At 35.5% G+C, this 19,669-nt stretch overlaps 3 protein-coding genes across 4 annotated transcripts in view; 1 reads left to right on the plus strand and 2 right to left on the minus strand.

The window, feature by feature from the left end:
- The window catches only part of vps41 (VPS41 subunit of HOPS complex), a 30,772-nt gene extending 29,577 nt beyond the window's left edge, over positions 1-1,195 (plus strand). The window contains exons 26-29 of the mRNA XM_065294894.2: positions 28-127; positions 211-255; positions 757-836; positions 955-1,195. Of these exons, the coding sequence (XP_065150966.1) occupies positions 28-127; positions 211-255; positions 757-836; positions 955-1,035 (306 nt within the window). The 3' untranslated portion in view covers positions 1,036-1,195. The remainder of the gene's footprint in view (positions 1-27; positions 128-210; positions 256-756; positions 837-954) is intronic.
- Positions 1,196-6,468: 5,273 nt separating this feature from the next.
- On the minus strand, positions 6,469-14,680 carry cdv3 (carnitine deficiency-associated gene expressed in ventricle 3). Its single transcript, XM_065294895.1, has 5 exons — positions 14,294-14,680; positions 10,704-10,780; positions 10,484-10,611; positions 10,215-10,380; positions 6,469-7,737 (listed from the first exon to the last, which is right to left on the minus strand). The coding sequence occupies exons 1-5, from the start codon at positions 14,471-14,473 to the stop codon at positions 7,611-7,613; spliced, it is 678 nt and encodes a 225-aa protein (XP_065150967.1). The 5' UTR covers positions 14,474-14,680; the 3' UTR covers positions 6,469-7,610.
- A 1,268-nt stretch (positions 14,681-15,948) lies between these two features.
- Positions 15,949-19,669, minus strand: part of tmem108 (transmembrane protein 108) — a 59,971-nt gene continuing 56,250 nt past the window's right edge. For both annotated transcript variants that reach the window (XM_065294896.2, XM_065294897.2), the window contains one exon: positions 15,949-17,614. In XM_065294896.2, the coding sequence (XP_065150968.1) occupies positions 17,498-17,614 (117 nt within the window). In that variant the 3' untranslated portion in view covers positions 15,949-17,497. The remainder of the gene's footprint in view (positions 17,615-19,669) is intronic.

The following is a 19,669-nucleotide window of genomic DNA, read 5'->3' on the forward strand; positions in this document are numbered from 1 at the left end:
AAACTCATGCCAGGTCTGTCCCTGTAGATCTTGTTGAGAGAGGGTTGTAAGAAGATCCTGGTGGCAGATTCTCTGTCTCTGCTCCAGAGGATGCACAGAACACAGATGAGAGGAGTACGGGTGGATGGTAATCAAATGTTTGGCTTGAACCCATTTCATTTTGTTCTTTAAAAATAAGTTTTAAAAGTTCTGTGTGGTCTGTTATTAAAGAGGAAAACATCTGTGAATCCTGCCACGCTCCTGTTTTACCATCAGGTACGCTTTAATTACTGAAACATCCTATTTATGCATGCTTGTATAGATTAATACTATTGATCGCTCACAGGTCATTCACTTTCAGGGCTAATTGAAATAGATTTTTAATGGTCCATGGCATGGCTGATATAATGCCAATATAATGTAATGTAATTATTGTTAGTATTATAATACAGCTTAATACTGGCATATTGGATGCACTTTATTGCTTAGAATGTGGAAATTCCCTCGAAAATATAAGTATATAATTTTATTAACTAATATTGGTCTGTAAAGTCCTATCCCCTACTTCTGCTGTGCAGTGGTGGCCGGTAACTTCTTTTTCAAGGGGGCACGATGCGCAGCTCGTCACAACATGTACTTAGCCCACATGTGTGTGGCTCATCATGTCAAAATATATGTTTGGCGCATCATACAAATAACGACCGGAAGTTCACTTTGGTTCAGGCACGTAACGTGTGCGTCCGATGAAACGATCTATAACTAAGATGTTTGTTTCAGATACGGCCCAGGTATTCAGTGTGGTGGTCTTTCACTGCAGACACATGTTTCACAAGGAATGTCTTCCCTCACCTGGAACTGTAAGTCTATCGTTGTTTTTAACACCAGTGACTTAGAGCTAATGCAAGTAAATATCTACGGTGACAGCAGGATCTGCATGCATACACAACTTTGTTTCTATGTCTTTGTGTCTGACAGGTTCCAGGTATGCAGTATTGTAACATCTGCAGTGCAAAGCGGAGAGGACCAGGCAGTGGCATTCTAGAGATGAAGAAATAATCATTCCTACTGATAGATATTAAATGATACATATCATTAATGCAGTCTGTTATAACAAATATATGTAAAATGCTTTTCGGCTTACTAACATTTTTAATGCACGGTTTTGTCGAAGATTATGTTTGAAAAAATTGTACCAATAAAACATTGAAATGTTGAAGTCTGTTGCAATATTAATCCCCCTATAATAACTTTCAGAAAACTTTGTTTTTGACTTAATCAGCACAACATTGTTGCGTTATGACCTAAATTCCACTATAATGTACATAAAAGACGTCCATTGAGTTTGATTACTTTAATCAGTTTGTAATTGTATGCAACACCACCTGAAAGCAGAAAAAGTTTTGTTCCTGTAGCGCAGTGGTAGAGGATTGTAATGTAAAGGTCATAGGTTCAATCCTAGGTAACACACATACCAATTACAGGGGTGCAAACTCATCATAATTTTGCAGTCTATGAATCCATGAAAGTTACAGATAAATGAAGAGTAGGCCTACAACTGCCTCAAACTATTTTTAAAAAATTTCTTTAATTTAATAAAGCAGTAACATATATACAGGGCTCAGGTGGCAACTAAACATGTAACTAGCCCTTTTTGGAACTGTAATATTTAATCTAGATTTTTTTTGTAATTAATTACACTACCAGTTACCAGGGAAAGTAATATTATTGCAGTAACTAGTTTCTTTTACCTAGTTTCTGCCAAACACTGAACCTTAATCCATTACGTTTTAAACGTTGTGAATGGATTTATGGATTGTCTACACTAATATAGCCACTAATATGATAACAATACACGGTCACTTCTTTTATATGAGAATTAGGATTCATTTGATAAGAATTAAATGGTCAGAGATAAATGTTAATGAATTTAAAAAATGTAAGAGTCTACTTTTACTAAAGTTTACAACAACAACAAGCAATTATTAATTCAATGTACTCAATTTTTTTAAGGTAAGTGGTTGCAATTAATTTATTTAAGCTACATTTAAACACAATTATTTTATATTATTCTTTTTTAAATGTAGCATTTAATAAATTAATGGCAACCATTAGCCTTAAAAATGCCTTTGTTATTTATATTATATATTGTGTATTTATTGGGGTAAATATTTTGTTAGACTAAACTGTCCTTAAAACCCTTTTACTGTTTGTACAAAATGATGACGTGGCAAAGTATGAGCGCGCAGTTTGGCAACGGAAGTATGGCAAGAATGCGCAGTGAAGCAACACAGACAGAGAAAGTTCTTTTAAAAAAATCAATTTATCAACTTTATCTTTCCGAGTTGCTTTTTTATTGAATTGAATGAACATCTTTCTGAGTTGCTAACACGTTACATTGATTCGGCTCTTTCGGCTCAAGCTCCGGCTCTACATTTTAGTGATGGCAGTCCGGCTCTTTTCATAAATTCGGCTCTTCTGGCTCGGCTCCCTTAGAAGAGCCGGCTCCCCTACTTGCGTCTGAAGATTCGGCTCTGCTCGTTCGCTACAAAGAATCAGCTCTTAGAGCCGGCGTTCGCGAACGACCCATCACTAGTGGGTTTATAGTTCGGCGTTGATTTGATTCAGTTTAAGTTGCTTTTGGTGTGGTTTTTTGCGTGTCTTCATTAGTCATGAAAAATACAGACGACCAAATAAGCCCGCTGCGGTTAGCAGTCATTCTTTTTAAATCTCAGATGGACACTTCTGGACAATATACTGGAAGAAAGAATGACTCCTCAAAAGGGTTCCACTTGTAGTTCACAGGTTAGTTTTACCAGAGCCCTGATCATAACTAGTGCCAAGTTACAAAGAAGTTGAATGTGCATGTATCAATTATCTGTCTGCTGCATTTACAGCCAAGTGTGACACGTTTTGAGGAGTTCACACCAGGGTGGATGTTGCACTAACTGACTGACTGTCTGTCCTTTGGTTGTGTTCCCCCGTTGTGTCCAAAAAATCTACAAAGATGAAAGCTAGGGGAATCTGTAAGTTTGAAATTTTGTAATGCATATTTATTTAGATTTGAGGGCTTCACAATTGTTCTTAAACTTATAATTTTTATTTTTGCTTATTAGGTTTTGGCCAACCTAAGCTTCCTCAGGATCTGCCATTATTTTTATTCTTGCTTATCAGGTTCTACCCAGCCTGAGCTCCTCTGGCCCGGCCTGAACATGAGTGTCGTGTTGCACCTGTTGCATCCAGTCAGCGGGTCCAGCCCTTGCCCGGTTGGCGGGTCCAAATCTCGCCCGCTTGTGTTATATGCATGCATTAAATCTCTGTTTGTTTTATTTACAACATAGTAACAAGGGCACAGTTAAGAAGATGAAGGGTGGTCATGTTGCTCAGTAAGTTTAGCAAAATCTCAGTTTTAGGGTAGTTTGTAATATGTTTTTATTGGCAGCATACGGTTAGTGTTTGAATGTTTGCCTGATCAGGTCTTGACAATATAATTTTATGTATTTTTAGACCTTCATCTTCTCAAGCCCATCCCAAAACTGAGCGGAGGTCCATCAAGCGCTGTGCTAATTCACAGGTAGAAATTGAGCAGAGCCCGAGGCATAACTATGGTACATTTATATGCGTTGTATATTGTAATATACATGTATTGAGTCTTTGTTTGTTTTTATTTACAGCTGAGTGAATCAGATCTTACACAGGAGATGAAGCAGGATCGAAAAAGGGCGAGAACCTGTCCTGCAGATTACAGTTCTCTAGCTTAGTATGTTAATCAAATTCTCTCTGTTGTCTCCGAATCTCATCCTGTTGTTAAACTAACAAATTTAAGTGTTAAAACCTGTCCAGCCGATGCTTAGTGCACTTAAAATGATAGCTTTGTTGTCGTGATAGGGGAAGTCTGTCGCAGCGGTGTCTTCTACATGTTTATAAGAGCAATCTGTTGAGGATGGTGGAATATGAAAAGCTTTTTGAATTCAGTGTGTAAAGTTAAAAATTTTAGTTTTTTAAAGACATAACATTTAACATTATTGTCTTCCTGTGGTTCCCAAATGGCCGTAGACAGACAGCTGTTCTGTATAACTGTATAACCTCCAACAATAAAGACAGTTCAAAGAAAGAAAGGAAGAAAGGTTATACAGTGAATTATTAACACGTTTTGTTAGTTGATTTATATGCATTAGTTTTAAATGTTTCATTTTATTAATTTTTTAACTGTTTTGTCAATAGTGACCCCGATCCAAACACGCATCTATTTTACTGTAAAACCTGTGCTAACAGCAGCCTTCAAGCTAACATCAGCTTGTTTTGTCCTCATGTCTCATCCTTTTGTGGACAGTCATGAAGAGACTGACAGACCCAGCTCCGGTTCAGTGTGATGCTTAGCCATAGACTGAATCCCATGATCTGTTGCTAATGAATTTGACAGACTAAAACGCATATTTGAGCTGCCATCATTTTGTACTAAAATATCTCCACATATATCAGTTCCATTGTATTGTCGCAATATGCACACCAGTATTGTTTTTTTTAAAAAGTGTTTATGTAATCCGTTTTTTTTTTTTGAAAAACCCATTTCCAAGATTTGATCCAATCCGTTATCCAAAATCCTAGTGGATTACTTTTAAAAAACTGGGCCAAGGTGTGACTTGTGTGCCATATCCAGTAAAATGAATGGCTTTCTATGGCCCTCTGCTGGTCAAAGCATTTCTTTCTTTAACGGTAATTTCTTTTGGTTTATCTCAAAACAGCAAAAGGTGGAATTCTACACCTAACATCTAGATCAAATATCCAGAAACTAAATTTAGATAATCATTTAAATGATTTTTTTCCATAAAAATCTATATTTCACATGCAAGTTAATGGGGTTGTTGAGAATTTTTGTGGTAAATGGGTACAAAAGTACTTCAAATCTCTCAAAACACAAAAGGTCGGATATGCACCAAAATCATGACAGTGGACTGGCAGTGTGAACAAGGTCTAATACACCTCTTTCTGCATCGGTTGCCTGTGAAAGGCTTTTCAGCACTGCAGGATTGCTTGCTTTAAGCCTCAAAATACGCAGAATTTTAAAAATCAGCTTCTGCTTAAGTTAAAGTATTCGAGGTTTTACAAATTTGTGTAGCATGTTGCATACTGAAATTAGGTAGTCTTATAGTTTGATAAATAAATATAATTAAATACAAACAGGATTGTAAAGCAGAATAAAACATTGTATGTGGTTCATTAACTTAATGTTTTAGAGATTAAAAGCTTAAACAAGAATCTCCAGTTTTTATTCTTCCTGTTACTTTTACTTTTTTAATACCCAGGTACAATTTTAATGTGGCACTTTTTTACGTTTACTCAAGTATGATTCTGGCCAGATACTTTTACTTTTGAGTAAAATTTACACTCAGTACTTGTACTTTCACTTGAGTAACATTTGCGAGTTCCTATTACACTTTTATCATAATAAACAAGTAATTTTGGATAAACAAATAAATATTGAAACATTTGAGCCATACAAGAATAATTCAAATGTACGTAGGCCTAATCTTGACATTTTCTGAAAGGTGACAATTTACACCCCTGAATTAAAAAAAATGTCACACTGGATTAAAGCATCTGCCAAATATGCATAAATGTAACCAAGATCTTTTTGTGCCACGTTTGGGACACAAATGTAGTTTTGCAAAGGTTTAATGCCAAGGTCAATTTTGCAATGTAATGCACATTTAGTTATCTGCCCAAATCCCTTGCTAGACATGTAGGCAGTGTTCCAACTGAGGCGGGGCTGGGGTGGTCCAAGACCCCCTATAAAGCACAAAAATATAAATTGGGGGTCCCTTGGTTTTTATTCAAATTAATAAAATACATGAACTTAAAATGATTGTGCTGTGCTGCCCCAAAGCATTACTGTCCATTGTGTGTCTTTATTTTGCAATAAACTAAATCAAAACATTTCTGTCTGAAATAAATATAAATAAATGTAAATGCACCTTACACCATTTTTTGGAGGAATTGACAGCACGTTAGACTTAGGATTGGAGGCTTTATTAATCTTAAACTATTATTTAACACTAATTTGAGGGGGGACAATTATCAGGGGATCCAGTATTAACTTACTTATCTTCTCTTATCTTACTTTGTGAAATATCAGCAACCCTAGGAGGGCTTAGCTAGGGGACCCTCATAATCTTTGACTTAACTGAACACTGCATGTAGGGGTGATTTCCTGGACAGTCCCAGACTAAAATGCATGTTCAAGCTGCTTTAATTTAAAAACATCTTGCACTAATTTATCTTAACACACATGTTTTGTCTCAAGTCGTCCTGGATTAATCTAAACCCTATTCAGAAAACTGCCCTGTAATGTACGGTCACTGGCTTTACCACCAAAGATGTTTCAAACAGGCTCCTTGTAAGCTGTAAGAACCAAATATGTTCAGTGTAAACACAAAAGACAACAGCACCCTCTACAGCCCAACACAAAAGTAACCAAAAACACACCCATGCTGAGATTAGAAATGTTACGCTTTAATGATTTGCCAATCATGATGAAATCAAATAAAATGAGGAACAAAACGAGGCAGGAAGAGGGATGGAGGGGTTAAAGGGACATTGTTAAGGAAGATCTGAACGTTTGAACAAACTACAGGTTACAACTACATTCTTGAAGAGGGAAGCAGAGGTTGTTTCAACACCTCAGAGTGGTAAGATTTCAATTGAAGCAGGCGTTTGCCCACAGAACGACCAGGAAGTGTCTTCCAGAGCGATATTTTAACACATTCTCTAAATATATATATAGATATTTTTCTCCCATCACTTTAATATCATCATTTCCCACAGTAAGGTCACTTTAAATAGTACATTTGATGCCTCGCTGAAAGATCTTGCACAAAGGCCCACAGCAGGGGGAGAAATAAAACTATAAAGTTGAAGGTGAGACACCGAACACACACTTTTGGCCAGATCGGTGGCCAATCAGAGCTCAGAACCTGGTCGACATGGTAACCACAGATATGGAACTGAGGTAGTCTCCCCTCTCTAAGTGCCCAAACTGAAAACTTCTTTTGCTTTCTCTCATCACGACATGAAGGAAAATCATTAAAAGAAATCCAAGTATACTGATGTAGCAAAGAAAAAAAAAGAACCTCAGCATTTTATTATTATTAATATTTCTAACCCAATGTCATAAACTCCATCCTCAAAGTGGCGTTTCTCATTTTCTAAGAGTTGGCCGATGTCCAGTGGCTCTGCCAGCCAACCAACTCCTCGAGGAATCCCATCGTAAGAAACAATTGGTGCCTTGTTTGTTTGAAGCAGTGTCTTTCGTGTGTACTGTGTCGTATAAAGCAGAATGTTACATTTCAGTCAGTTCCTGTTGCTGAAGCCCGTTTGAATGCAGTTGATATCAGCCAAGTCTGTGTGTATGAGATTTTCAATGCTATATGTGGGTGTGTCAAACCTGTTCTTTAGTGGGGTGTTGCTTGACAGGGGTCAGTATGTTTTGCATGTAAAATCAATGTGTGTGTGTGTGTGTGTGATGATGATGGGCACAGGTATCTCAAGCTCAGTCAGGACTGCATCAGAAAGCTGCAGGTCATCTTTCCCCCTGCGAGTCTTGCGGTAGGCATAGGGGAAAGGGAAGATGGCTTTTATTTGTCACCCAGGATGGCGTACTGGTTATCTAACTGTAGTTGCTGCGTGGGGCCTGGACCTTCACCTTCTCTGGCTCTGCTTTTGTGCTTGACCACCTCAAAAGTCTTCTCAATCTCTCTGTCCCTTGAACAAAAACAGTTACCATTAGTCTCATGCTCTACCTGGATTAGGATAACAATTAAAAAAAATTTGTTTGTCATACAAAGATTACAATTATCTGACAAGGTAATGCTGGAACAAGCTACAAAAGTAAAAAAAAAATATATATTATTTATTTATTTAAAAAAATTATGTGTTTAAAAAATATATATTTTTAATAAATACATATTTATATTTATATTTATATATTTATATATATATATATATATATATATATATATATATATATATATATATATATATATATATATATATATATATATATATATATATATATATATATATATATTTTAATATGCTGTCATGGTGTCACACTCTTAAATATTAATAAATATATAAAATTATATAAGGTTATGCTGGAACAAGCTACAAAAGTAAAAAAAATATACATTTTATTTATTTATTTAAAAAAATTATAAAATGAATTTTTTTTTATATATATATTTGTAATAAATATATAAATGTTTAAAAAATATTTTTTATAAATATATATTTTTAATAAATAAATATTTGAAGAGTTTCGTTGCAAAACAAGATAACTCAGTTCTAAAAATTTTTGTCAAAACATGTTTATTATTATGTTATCATGTTATTATTTTTATTTTATGGTGCTACTTAGCTGTATTTTTTAAGTTATGAAGGTTTAAATCAAAACAAACCAACAGCAGTTGAATTGATATTAACTCTTTCCCCGCCAATGACGAGATTTTCCGTCTTTCCGCAATACCGCTATTATCCACCAGGTGGTACCCTTCCGCAACTTTTTAAAACCGGAAGTATTGCCCTATGGCAAGCTGGTGCATGTCCGTGTCTGTTTTAAAGATCGCTCTGAATATGATCTCTATGAAAAATCCGTCATAAAAATGGAATTATCTCTGCTTTTTGCTCAAAATATGGTGTTTTTGCAAAAACCTACCCATATTCAAAAGCTGATTGCAAAAGAACCACTAAAGGTAGGATGAAACGGTTTTTTTTTGTTTGAAAGCAGAGGTTCTGTTCTTTCATTTGGTATATTGTATGTTTATATATTTAAAGAAGAACATTTTCTGGAAGGCATTAAAGTTTGGTGAAAATCATGAAAAACGCTGGCGCTGGCTGGCAACTTTTTTTAAAAATGCTGGCGGTGAAAGAGTTAATTGGAATGCACAACCAAAAAACAATATTTCTGAAAAATTAAAAAACTGAGTTATCTCGTTTTGCGACAAATATAAATGAATAAATGAAGATTATATATATATATATATATATATAGATATATATAGATAGATATGCAAAATACTTGCTCAGTTTCATAACTTCTTGCAAATGATGACTTGAGAGTAGGGATGTCACAAGAACCGATACTTCGGTACAAAGTCGATACCAACATTCTTTTAAACATGACATGAGGCTGCAATACTGCAACCGAGGCTGCAATACTCTTCCGGGACTGTTGGGGGCAGCATATACGCGCGTGTGTATTTGACTCTCCACAAGAGTTAAAGAAGAGGAAGAATGCCTCGTATGAGCACACGGGAATCTCTCTAAAGTAGTTTGTCGCTATCAAACATAGAATTTGGCAAAGCTCTTGAAAGACAAACAACCCGATCTCTTTAAAGAATTCGAGGTAAGTTTTAATTCACATTAACATTATATACAAACTGTAAAACTTTAATTTTATACTGAAACCCAGACCCTATATTATGTTTGTTTGAGGCAGCTGGCATTAATGGCGTGTACACCAAGAGAGTCAGGAGAAAAGTCAACAAACATTAACACAGACAACCTAAACAGAAGCTCTTAAAGAGTAACTAAACCCTAAACCAACTTTTTTTAGTTAATGATCTGTAAGAATGATGCTTTATTAGTGCTGTTCATTGATTTTAGTAATTTTTTTGACATTTGGAAATAAAGTGATTCAATATTATAATATATGGTGTAAAAACGTCTGAGTGCTGCCCTCTTCAGGTTGAACGGTGGCTACTGCAGTTGAATTTTCCCATTGGATGTTGGGTCCAAAAAATGACTCGTGACGTAAGCAGGTTCAAGCTCACCACGCCCTTGTTACGATCTCACCACACACTTGGTACGAGCTTAGTTTGTCCCCTCTATCTCCGTTGGGATCTGCCCACTTTTCGTGCATTTTTAAATTATTGCCAGTGGGTGGAGTCAGGCTCTGACCAGGGGTTTAGTTACGCTTTAAAAGATTTCTATAATGTTGAAATGTTTTAATAATAAAAAAATATATTTAAGTATAATTGTTCTTTTTTTACACACTGTGGTACCGACTTAGGTGCCGAGTACTTTTTGTGGTATTGGTACCGACTACTAGATTTTTGGTACCGTGACATCCCTAGTTGAGAGACAGATATAATTTAAAGTGTGGTTACAGAAAAGAGTCACATAAAAGAATGAGGAAGGACATTGAGTAAATCTTAGTTAGTGATTGGTTAAAGTCTTACTTGCGAGTTTCCACATGTCTGGCAGTGGAGAGAAGAGAGGGGAACTGGGCATCACTGTAGATCTCTGGGGGCCCTTGAGTTGGAGCTTTCTTGGTGGTTGTTAACCGGGCTCCTGGGGGACGATAGACGCCAGGTGCCTTGGCCTCCGGGACCTCCACTTCCTCGACTAGAAAAAGAAAATTTGTTAACATTACAAAACGTTCTACTAAACACATTATCTAAACCAAATATAAATAAATGGTTATGTGAATATTATATTGCCCACTCACCAGGAGCAGCTGTAGGAGGGGCGCCTGGTTTGTTCCAGGGTCCAGAGAATTTATCACCGCTGACCAGTATGATCTCACCATCCTCTCCCACCTCCTCTTTCTCATACTCCTCTTCTTCTTTCTCATCACTTTCAGAAGGAACAATCATTATACTGGTAATGTATTTTGAATAAGCGGTCACATATACCGCATGACAGAGGTTGTGTAAACTGGGACATACCTCATCTGCATGGCCTGGAGCCTGAGTCCAGTGTAGTCCACCTCCTTCTGCTCAAAGTCCTTCCACTCCTCATCATCCTAGAGATATATTAAAAAATGATTGAATAAGAGACAGGTGCATGTTATACGTATCCATTAAACTCTACTGAACTGTCTTATCATGGTTAACAGCACAATACTAACTTAGCCAGCTCTCTGGAGCATTCTAGATGAAATGTTGTCATGGTGTCCCACTCTTTGTTTGTTTAATGATGAATCACATTTTGAAACCTGCTGTACGATTGTGCCAAGCATTATGGTACTATGAAAGGGGTCACACAAATCTGACACTTATTTTAAACAGAAACTTATCACGACCTAGAGCTAAAAGATAAATATTCCTCTGATCTAAACTTGGGAGGCTCATGTTCACATCAGGAAGCCAGAATTAAAACACACCTGTTTTAACAAAAATACAACATGCATGAATATTTTTTAAAGAATTAAGGTGAAAAGTATGTAAGGTTTCATTGTTTCAGCATTTTGAATATGTTTGTAAATGAATTTTACGCTGGATCTGAATTTGTGTTTGACCTGGGATAAAACACACGCACACTCATTTCTATATTAGTAATTTCATAAACTTCCACTGATTTTGTAACAAGCGTATGAAGATAATATTTTCAATTCCTTAACCTTCACAAAAACATAGCATTAAATTAAACAAAAACATGATTAGTGATCTGTAATATCCTCCCAAGAAGTTATATAGATATTTCACAATTGGTGAGGCTAAACCTGTACACACACAACAACAAAACAAACCCATGTGTTCTTGCAACACCAAATGTGACCCTGGACCACAAAACCAGGCATAAGGGGAAACATTTTGAAACTGAGATCTGAATAAATAAGGTTTCCATTGTTTGATAGGATAAGACAATATTTGTCTGGCCTGGCATACAAGTATAAAAATCTGAAAAGGTGCAAAAATCTAAATATTTGGAGGGGGAGGCCTTTTAAAGTTGTCCAAATGAAGTCAACATTAGCAACACATAACTAATGATAAATATTTGTACAGATTTTATTTTGGGAAGTATTTAATTATTCTGATAATATATATTTTTAAATGCTGTATTATGCAACAGACATGCAACTTATTTCCTTTATTAAGTTAATTAATAAACAATCAGTATTGGCCTCTCATGCTATTGCTGATGGTGTGAAATTTATCAAAAATTGGCCAATACGCATCATATAATTTCGTCGATTTTTTTTTAAAGAGTGAATGAAGGGATGACAGAGGTGACATATGATATTTATAAACATTTACTTATTTTTTATAAAATAAAATCTTTGTAATTTTCTTGAATCATTTAATTGATATAAAATAAAATGTGTGATTGAGTCACGGTACACATCTACTGTGTGTGTAACACCTCTGCAAATGTAAAACCCCAAACCATCATGATTTAATCATGGTAATGTGATTGTCAGTCATTGTTAAACATGCAGTCAGATAAACATCCACAATAGCTGTGAAGGCTACGTATTTAACAAATGCAACACAGCAGCTTTCAGTAACACGTGTCTCTTCTGTACATAACTGTCTCTGGCAGTGAGAAATAAGCATATGGTTGAGTGAAAGGACACTGTGAAAAAACCCCGGAGATTGATTCTCTGCGGGATATATGAATATCACAGCAGCAAACATGTGTCACTTCAGACCAAAAGCTGTTTTACTTTAATCATTACTAGTACAGTAGAGAACATACAACTGATCACTATTAAAAATTAAGAAATTAAGTATAAATCTTTAAAAACCTTTATAGCAGATAAGAACACTTGACTGAAGAAACCTCTCTGGTTCTATTGTAGCAAGAATAAAATAACAGTGTCTCTAGCAAATTACAATTTGTATTACCATAGTTTTCCTACAAAAACTTGACGAAACTTTGGTTGCTGTAGTAAGATACTGGTAAATTTGGGCTTACTATGGTTTTACCACAAAGATCATGGGTAAACTTTGATTGCTGTAGCAAGAAACTGGTAAATTTGGGCTTACCATGGTTAACTGCAAATTTAATGGATTACCTTTGGTTGCTGTAGCAAAATACTGGTCAATTTCGGCTTACTATGGTTTAACCGCACATATCATGGGTAAACTTTGGTTACTGTAGCACAAAACTGGTAAATTTGGGCTTACTGTGGTTTTACCGCAAATATCATGTGTAAACTTTGTTGGCTGTAGTAAAATACTGGTAAATTTGGGCTTACTATGTTTTTACTGTAAACTTTGGTTGCTGTAGTAAGATACTGGTAAATTTGGGCTTACTATTTTTACCGCAAATATAAGAGAAAAACTTATTGCTGTAGTAAGATATTGGTCATTTTTGGGTTACTAGGTTTTTACCGCAAATATCACAGGTAAACTTTGATTGCTGTAGTAAAATATTGGTCAATTTTGGGTTACTATGGTTTTAGAGCAAATATCATGGGTAAACTTTGGTTGCTGTAGTAAGATATTGGTCAATTTTGGGTTACCATGGTTTTACTGCAAATATCATGGGTAAACTGTGATTGCTGTAGCAAGATACTGGTAAATTTGGGGTTACTATGGTTTTACCACAAATATCATGGGTAAACTTTGGTTGCTGTAGTAAGATACTGGTAAATTTGGGGTTACTATGGTTTTACCACAAATATCATGGGTAAACTTTGGTTGCTGTAGTAAGATATTGGTCAATTTTGGGTTACTATGGTTTTACTGCAAATATCATGGGTAAACTGTGATTGCTGTAGCAAGATACTGGTAAATTTGGGGTTACTATGGTTTTACCACAAATATCATGGGTAAACTTTGGTTGCTGTAGTAAGATATTGGTCATTTTTGGGTTACTATGGTTTTACCACAAATATCATGGGTAAACTTTGGTTGCTGTAGTAAGATACTGGTAAATTTGGGGTTACTATGGTTTTACCACAAATATCATGAGTAAACTTTGGTTGCTGTAGTAAGATATTGGTCAATTTTGGGTTACTATGGTTTTACTGCAAATATCATGGGTAAACTTTGATTGCTGTAGCAAGATACTGGTAAATTTGGGGTTACTATGGTTTTACAATATCATGGGTAAACTCTGATTACTGTAGGGAGACACGGGTAAATTGGGGTGATGGTTTACCACAAATTTCTTGGCTAAACTTTGGATGCTGTAGTAAGACTATGACAAATTTCGGGTTTACTATAAACACCATAGTTAAATTATGGCCACTGTTGTAAAATCATAAATTAACATTCGTAAGGGAAAATACAGTAAATTGTATCATATCAACAAAATCAATTCTGAACTCACATATGCACCCTAACGTTAACCTTTTGTTAGTTAATCAGATAACTTGGCCGTGTCGCACAATCTAGTGAAAAGCATATCTAGAGCACATTATCTGGGCGTCACAGACGCGTCTGAAAAGCATTTTTGACTTTATAGACATGTGTACGTCCACGCGATCCCCATTAATGTGGTCTAGATAGGAATCTCGAGGTGTTTCGGAACACATGTGTGATGTTGGAGAACAAGGTTTCATTTTTTTTAATGAACGCCACGTTACCTTCTCCATCTGCGCGTCTTGATTTTCACTCTTCGTCGACTTCTCCTTCTCCTTTTTTGTCTTCTTTACAATCACCTGTTCCTGCTTTCCCTTGACCTTCTCCTTCTTTTTCTTCTTGTCACGTTTGGCGAAGAAGTCATCCAGACTCTTTTCCGCGCCGGCCGGAGCCACATCCGCCATCTTATCGGCAAATATCTTAAACCGCTAACTAAACAAGCTCAAAAACGATTAGATCGGCGTCTAAAACGAGACTTCACGCGAGTCCACTCGATAGTGCGTCAGTTTCATGTGTTTGCTCGGGTTAAATGCGTGCTGGGAGCAACATGACACTCTGACCAGCTTAACGTGTGACACACTCGCCTGATAAACCGGAAACTGTTACTTCCCATGCCTGCGCAACCCGGAACGGAATGCAGACTTATGATTGACAGCACTGCTATCCAATCGCTGAGCGATAATGTGAGCCTTTAACCAATCGCATCGCAGTGTTACGGTGTTTCGAAACAGATTGCGCAACTGTTGATTATACAACCATTATATATTAATTTATCATTATATTAACATGTATATAGTATAGTTCCGCCTATACCACGGTTACCAAAAACATAGCTCTGGTGCCTATTTTTAAGTCATTTGACAGATTAGGTGTGCAGTTTACAGAAAACACCCATGGATTATTTTTCAACCAATCAGAATAAAGGATTCAACAGGCCTGTGTTATAAATTATCATTAGAAATATAAATTTAAAATTATGTATTTTTTTGGTAGCATCATGTAATTGACATTTTTAAAATAAGATTAGGCAAAAAACTTAAATGCACAAAAAAATAATATTTTAAATTTGTGACAGTGATCCACAATAAAGGTTCACAAGTATTATTTAACTTGGTTTATTTTTATTAATTTTTTCCTTAGTTTTTAAAATTATTATTTTAAATGCTTTAGAATTACTTTATTCATATTTTAAAATTAAAGGACAATGGTAAAACAAACAAAAAAAAAAAATACATAAAAGGAATTAAACTTAGGTTACTAAGGTTAAACTTTCAATATATTTGTATCAGTGCATATGTAAAATGTCAGAATGTGTAACTAGCCTATAAGACACTACTGTATGGGGCGGTTTCGGGTTTAGATTAATCCAGGACTAGGCCTTGGTTATACAAGGACCTTTGAGTAGTTTTTTCAAACAGACCTTCCAAAAAAAAATACTTGTGTGCATCTTGAGACAAAACATTGGCACTGTTATATGTTAAGATATCTCAATGCAAGATGTTTTTAAATTAAGGCAGCTCATGCATTTTAGTCTGGGACTAGGATGAGCCATGTCCGGTAAACCGACCCATAACAGTTAACTGTATTCTGACAGACAGCCATATGGTCAATAGGGTTTATGATAGCACAACAAACATCTGATGCTGTTTGAGAGACTATGCATGAATAGATGATCCAGTGAAGGCCACAGTTGTGTCACAATGAACAACACTGTGAATAGAAATGCTTCAATCAGCATACAGGACTAACAGAGAAGATTCCAAAAAACTTCATATGGTAGTTTTGCCAGGCATAACGAAAAATAATAAATGCATTGGTGCAACACCTTGTTAAAAATATTCTTAATAAAACTACAAGATAGATAAAAATTAGACTGACGAAGCATTTAAAGCTTATTTTTATTGCTCAGCAGTAAAAAGTACAGTTTATGTGCTACAAAAACATTAGACATGATTCATAATATGCAGGAGCATTTTTTCAACTGAGCGATTATCTTTCTCTCCTTACATATTTAAAACTCATGCCTATAAAAACAAACAAAAACAGCAATTATAAGTGGATGAAACGAAGAAAAACTACATATACATTGAAATAATATATATAAAAAATATTCTAAGCACACAGGAAATGTGATATGTATGATAAAAGTTATGATCAAAAAGTATATAGCAACGTCAGTGGCAAAAGTACAAAATAAAAATTTGTCATTTATATCTAACACTTACACGCTATTACATCCAGTGATATCAACATTCATCTAAAAAACTGTACAATACAGCAGTAAGCACTGGAGAAGTAAGGAGAAATATAAGGAATTCATTTTGGTCTCATATATTCTCTTAAAACAGCATCTTTTAATGCTCGCACAACGGACAGAGATAGACAAACAGACAGAACCACACAAGCACACACATTCACACCCTTTACTAAAAAACATATTCTAACAAAATATATATATATTTATAATATGTATTTAGCCAACCTGTTAAGCAATAATAGTGCCATTTTCTTCAGAGCATGACATAGCAAATAAACAAATACAATGGTTTACTAAAACAGGATGCATTCGCAGTACAGTTATATAATGCTAGTTCTGTTCATGGACGTTGAACACAAACACACACAAACAGAAATGAAGAAACGTGAGCACGTACTGTAACATTACCAAACAAAGGCCTTTGTACTGTATGAGGCAATTCATTGGCATTTAAGCATTTGTTTTAATTGTTTGTGCAACTGTATTAAGAATTATAGTGTGTAAATGAATGAAATTCCATTTGATTTTTGTTTAAAGATACACATACAACTCAAATCAGGAAGTATGCATGCAACAGGACAAATACTGTATACACACACACGCACACGCACGCAGGAATGGGACATTACATATTTTGTCTTTCGGCTGGTGACTTACAATTTCGTGACACTTTCTCCATCAGATGCAAAGCAAGGGTTACCATGGTAACCCAGTGGACCTGTTCCAAAACACCCCCCAGAATCAATGCCCCTTACCCCGGCATCCCCTTACATACAGAATTCAAGTGCGGCAGGCTTTTTAAGTAATCATATTAAGTGTTATGGGTCACACGAACATCCTTACGGCACACAGCATTCTGCGCATCACCGAAGCCACTGGAGCTAACAGAAACCACACTTACGATTTTTATTCAAAAGGACATAAAAACCCTTATCACAATTAACCGTCTGTAGAAAATCCACATCAGAAAAATATGCAGGGTCCCCCCTCATAGTAAATAGCATTTGATCTTTTTTGTCATATTCTTTCAGCGCCTTGAAACCATTTTAATATATAAACCACAGTCTCTGAAGGTTTACACATATATGTATTTATATATATATATATTTATGTATATTCTTAAAAAATGCAAGCAAAAAAAAGGGATGATTTTGTTTTCATGTGATGCTGTTTAGATGTCAGATGCTTTGTCTCTGTTGATAAAAAGAGTCTCTTGGCAAAAAGGGTTAACCAGAACCACACCGCTGTCGCTGTAGTCACCATTAGGGGGCAGACACGTCTCTTGGTCCTAAAACACAAAAAAGATACATTAAAAGCATTAGTATACTGTACACTTGACTTTAACCCTAGGCTAATGGTTGGACATCTAATGCTACATAGAGTTTTAACTGGAATAAAGAGATTGACCTCTACCTATAAACAGGTTTTGCGATAGACACACATGGTAATTTTTATGGTGAAGTGATTGAGCTGAATCACCATGGAGACAAGGGTTTGTGAGAAATGAAAAGAAGGGAAATGAGGGGGAAAATGAGCAGGTTAAGTCGCACCTGTCAAATGATGAGGTTTGCTAAATGGGAATATACCTGTAGATATCAATAAAGACATCACAAAGAGGAACTAAGGATATGATTGTGAGTGTCTCTAAGAGACTAAAAGGATTTACATGAACACCTGAGGGTCACCAGCATCTCAAACATGATCCTTCATCATCATCACAATCCTAAAATTGGCAAAAGCAGAAGCGTGACATGGGAAAAAGATACAAAACTGTAAATGGGATGGTAAAAAGCACATCTTTCTACCTAAAGGGTGTATAATAGTACCTCAAAGGTGTATATTTGTACCTAAATAGTACATATTAGGACCTTTTTAAAGGGTACCCTCCTGGTGACCACATATGTACCTTTTTCTGACAGTGTATTTTTAAAAGACAATGTTGATCTCTGCACACTAGGTGGTGATATAGGCAATATAACTACAAACTCTTCACCATTATAATCTTCCTCAAGTAGACAAATAAGTAAAAACTTTTAATAGTATTAATAATTTACTATAATTATATAATTCATCTATTATATAATTACTATAATTTTATAATTAATCTATTATATAATTACTATAATTTTATAATTAATCTTAGTGGGCATGCTTATCCACTAAGGTTTTTCAAGCACATGGTAGTCCAGTGCATTATTAAGTTTATTATGATATCTCAGTAAATAAAATGTTATGGATATTGTCCCATTCACCTGCAGATCTTTATCAGATGGTCTGCAACATCCATCCTACTTCTTGATATAGTTTACTCAAAACTTTTTTGTTTTACTTATTTTACTATGTTTTAATATTGTTTAAAAATATACGTAAAGCAAGCCAAGCTAATATAAAAAAATATGTATTAAATAAATATTACAATTGAGATGATTAATGGAATGTGCATTGGTGGGCACCACGTTGGAGACCCCTGCACTAGACCTTTCGTTGCATTGACTTCCATTTATAAGCATGCAAATGCAGCAGACACAAAACGTAAGCTCCTGTGAACAAATTTACATTTGCCAAAAGTTCCAACAGTTCAAGTTTGGTGAACTGTTGGAATTTGTATCATTTGAAGACGTACGTGACCAACATATATATACACTAGATGTCGCCTAGGGGTTCTAAGCATGTGTCAAAACCGCCGCCATCTTAAAACAGGGGTCTTGTCATTGGAAGTAGGTAGGTAAAGCTGCTATCTCCGCCTGTACTTCGAATTCATGGCGGATGCCGGACATTTGTGCCGCGTATGGATGTTAGGCCTACAAGCACAATGAATTATATAGAAAAAGTAGATTTTCATAATATCAAAACTTTCTGGACTCAATGCTAAATACATGTCTTACTGTTGAAACGAACAAAAAGAAAACCAAGAACATCTCATTCATGACGATTCATGGTGATTTTATTTCCGTTATACCATTGCCTACAATGAGGCTGATGCAGGGTTCCCCTGTTTCAAGATGGCGGCTCTATTTGACGCATTCGGTCCAATGAACTGCCATAGCCAAGGCGACATCTAGTGTACATATCTATGCGTGACCAATAGGAGATTTTCAGGAAATCTTACAACGAGGAATCATTAAGAGTAGTGGTGTTGCACAATCCTGTCTTGCTTCAAAAGATTATAGAATAAATAGAATAGATGGTAAAAATATGGGTAGGTTTCTTATATAATTGCAATTATATAAGATAATTGCATTTTTGTAAAGGACTTTTGTTAGCAAACAGATTCAGAACGATGATCAAACCATACACAGAGTGTATGAATCAGTGGATGCTTCAGTGTTTTATAAGATGGGTA

The sequence above is a fragment of the Paramisgurnus dabryanus genome, chromosome 22 (genome assembly GCF_030506205.2).
Source record: "Paramisgurnus dabryanus chromosome 22, PD_genome_1.1, whole genome shotgun sequence".
In the NCBI taxonomy this organism is placed as follows: Eukaryota; Metazoa; Chordata; class Actinopteri; order Cypriniformes; family Cobitidae; genus Paramisgurnus; species Paramisgurnus dabryanus.

Bases quoted from the DNA above. Each gene is read 5' to 3' on its own strand.
- cdv3 (XM_065294895.1), bottom strand. From the start codon at position 14,473: ATGGCGGATGTGGCTCCGGCCGGCGCGGAAAAGAGTCTGGATGACTTC. The intron at 10,381-10,483 runs GTGAGTGGGCAA...TTCTTTTTCTAG, and splicing joins CCCTCCTACAGCTGCTCCTG to TCGAGGAAGTGGAGGTCCCG. The intron at 7,738-10,214 runs GTAAGACTTTAA...TTTTTGTTCAAG, and splicing joins AGACATGTGGAAACTCGCAA to GGACAGAGAGATTGAGAAGA.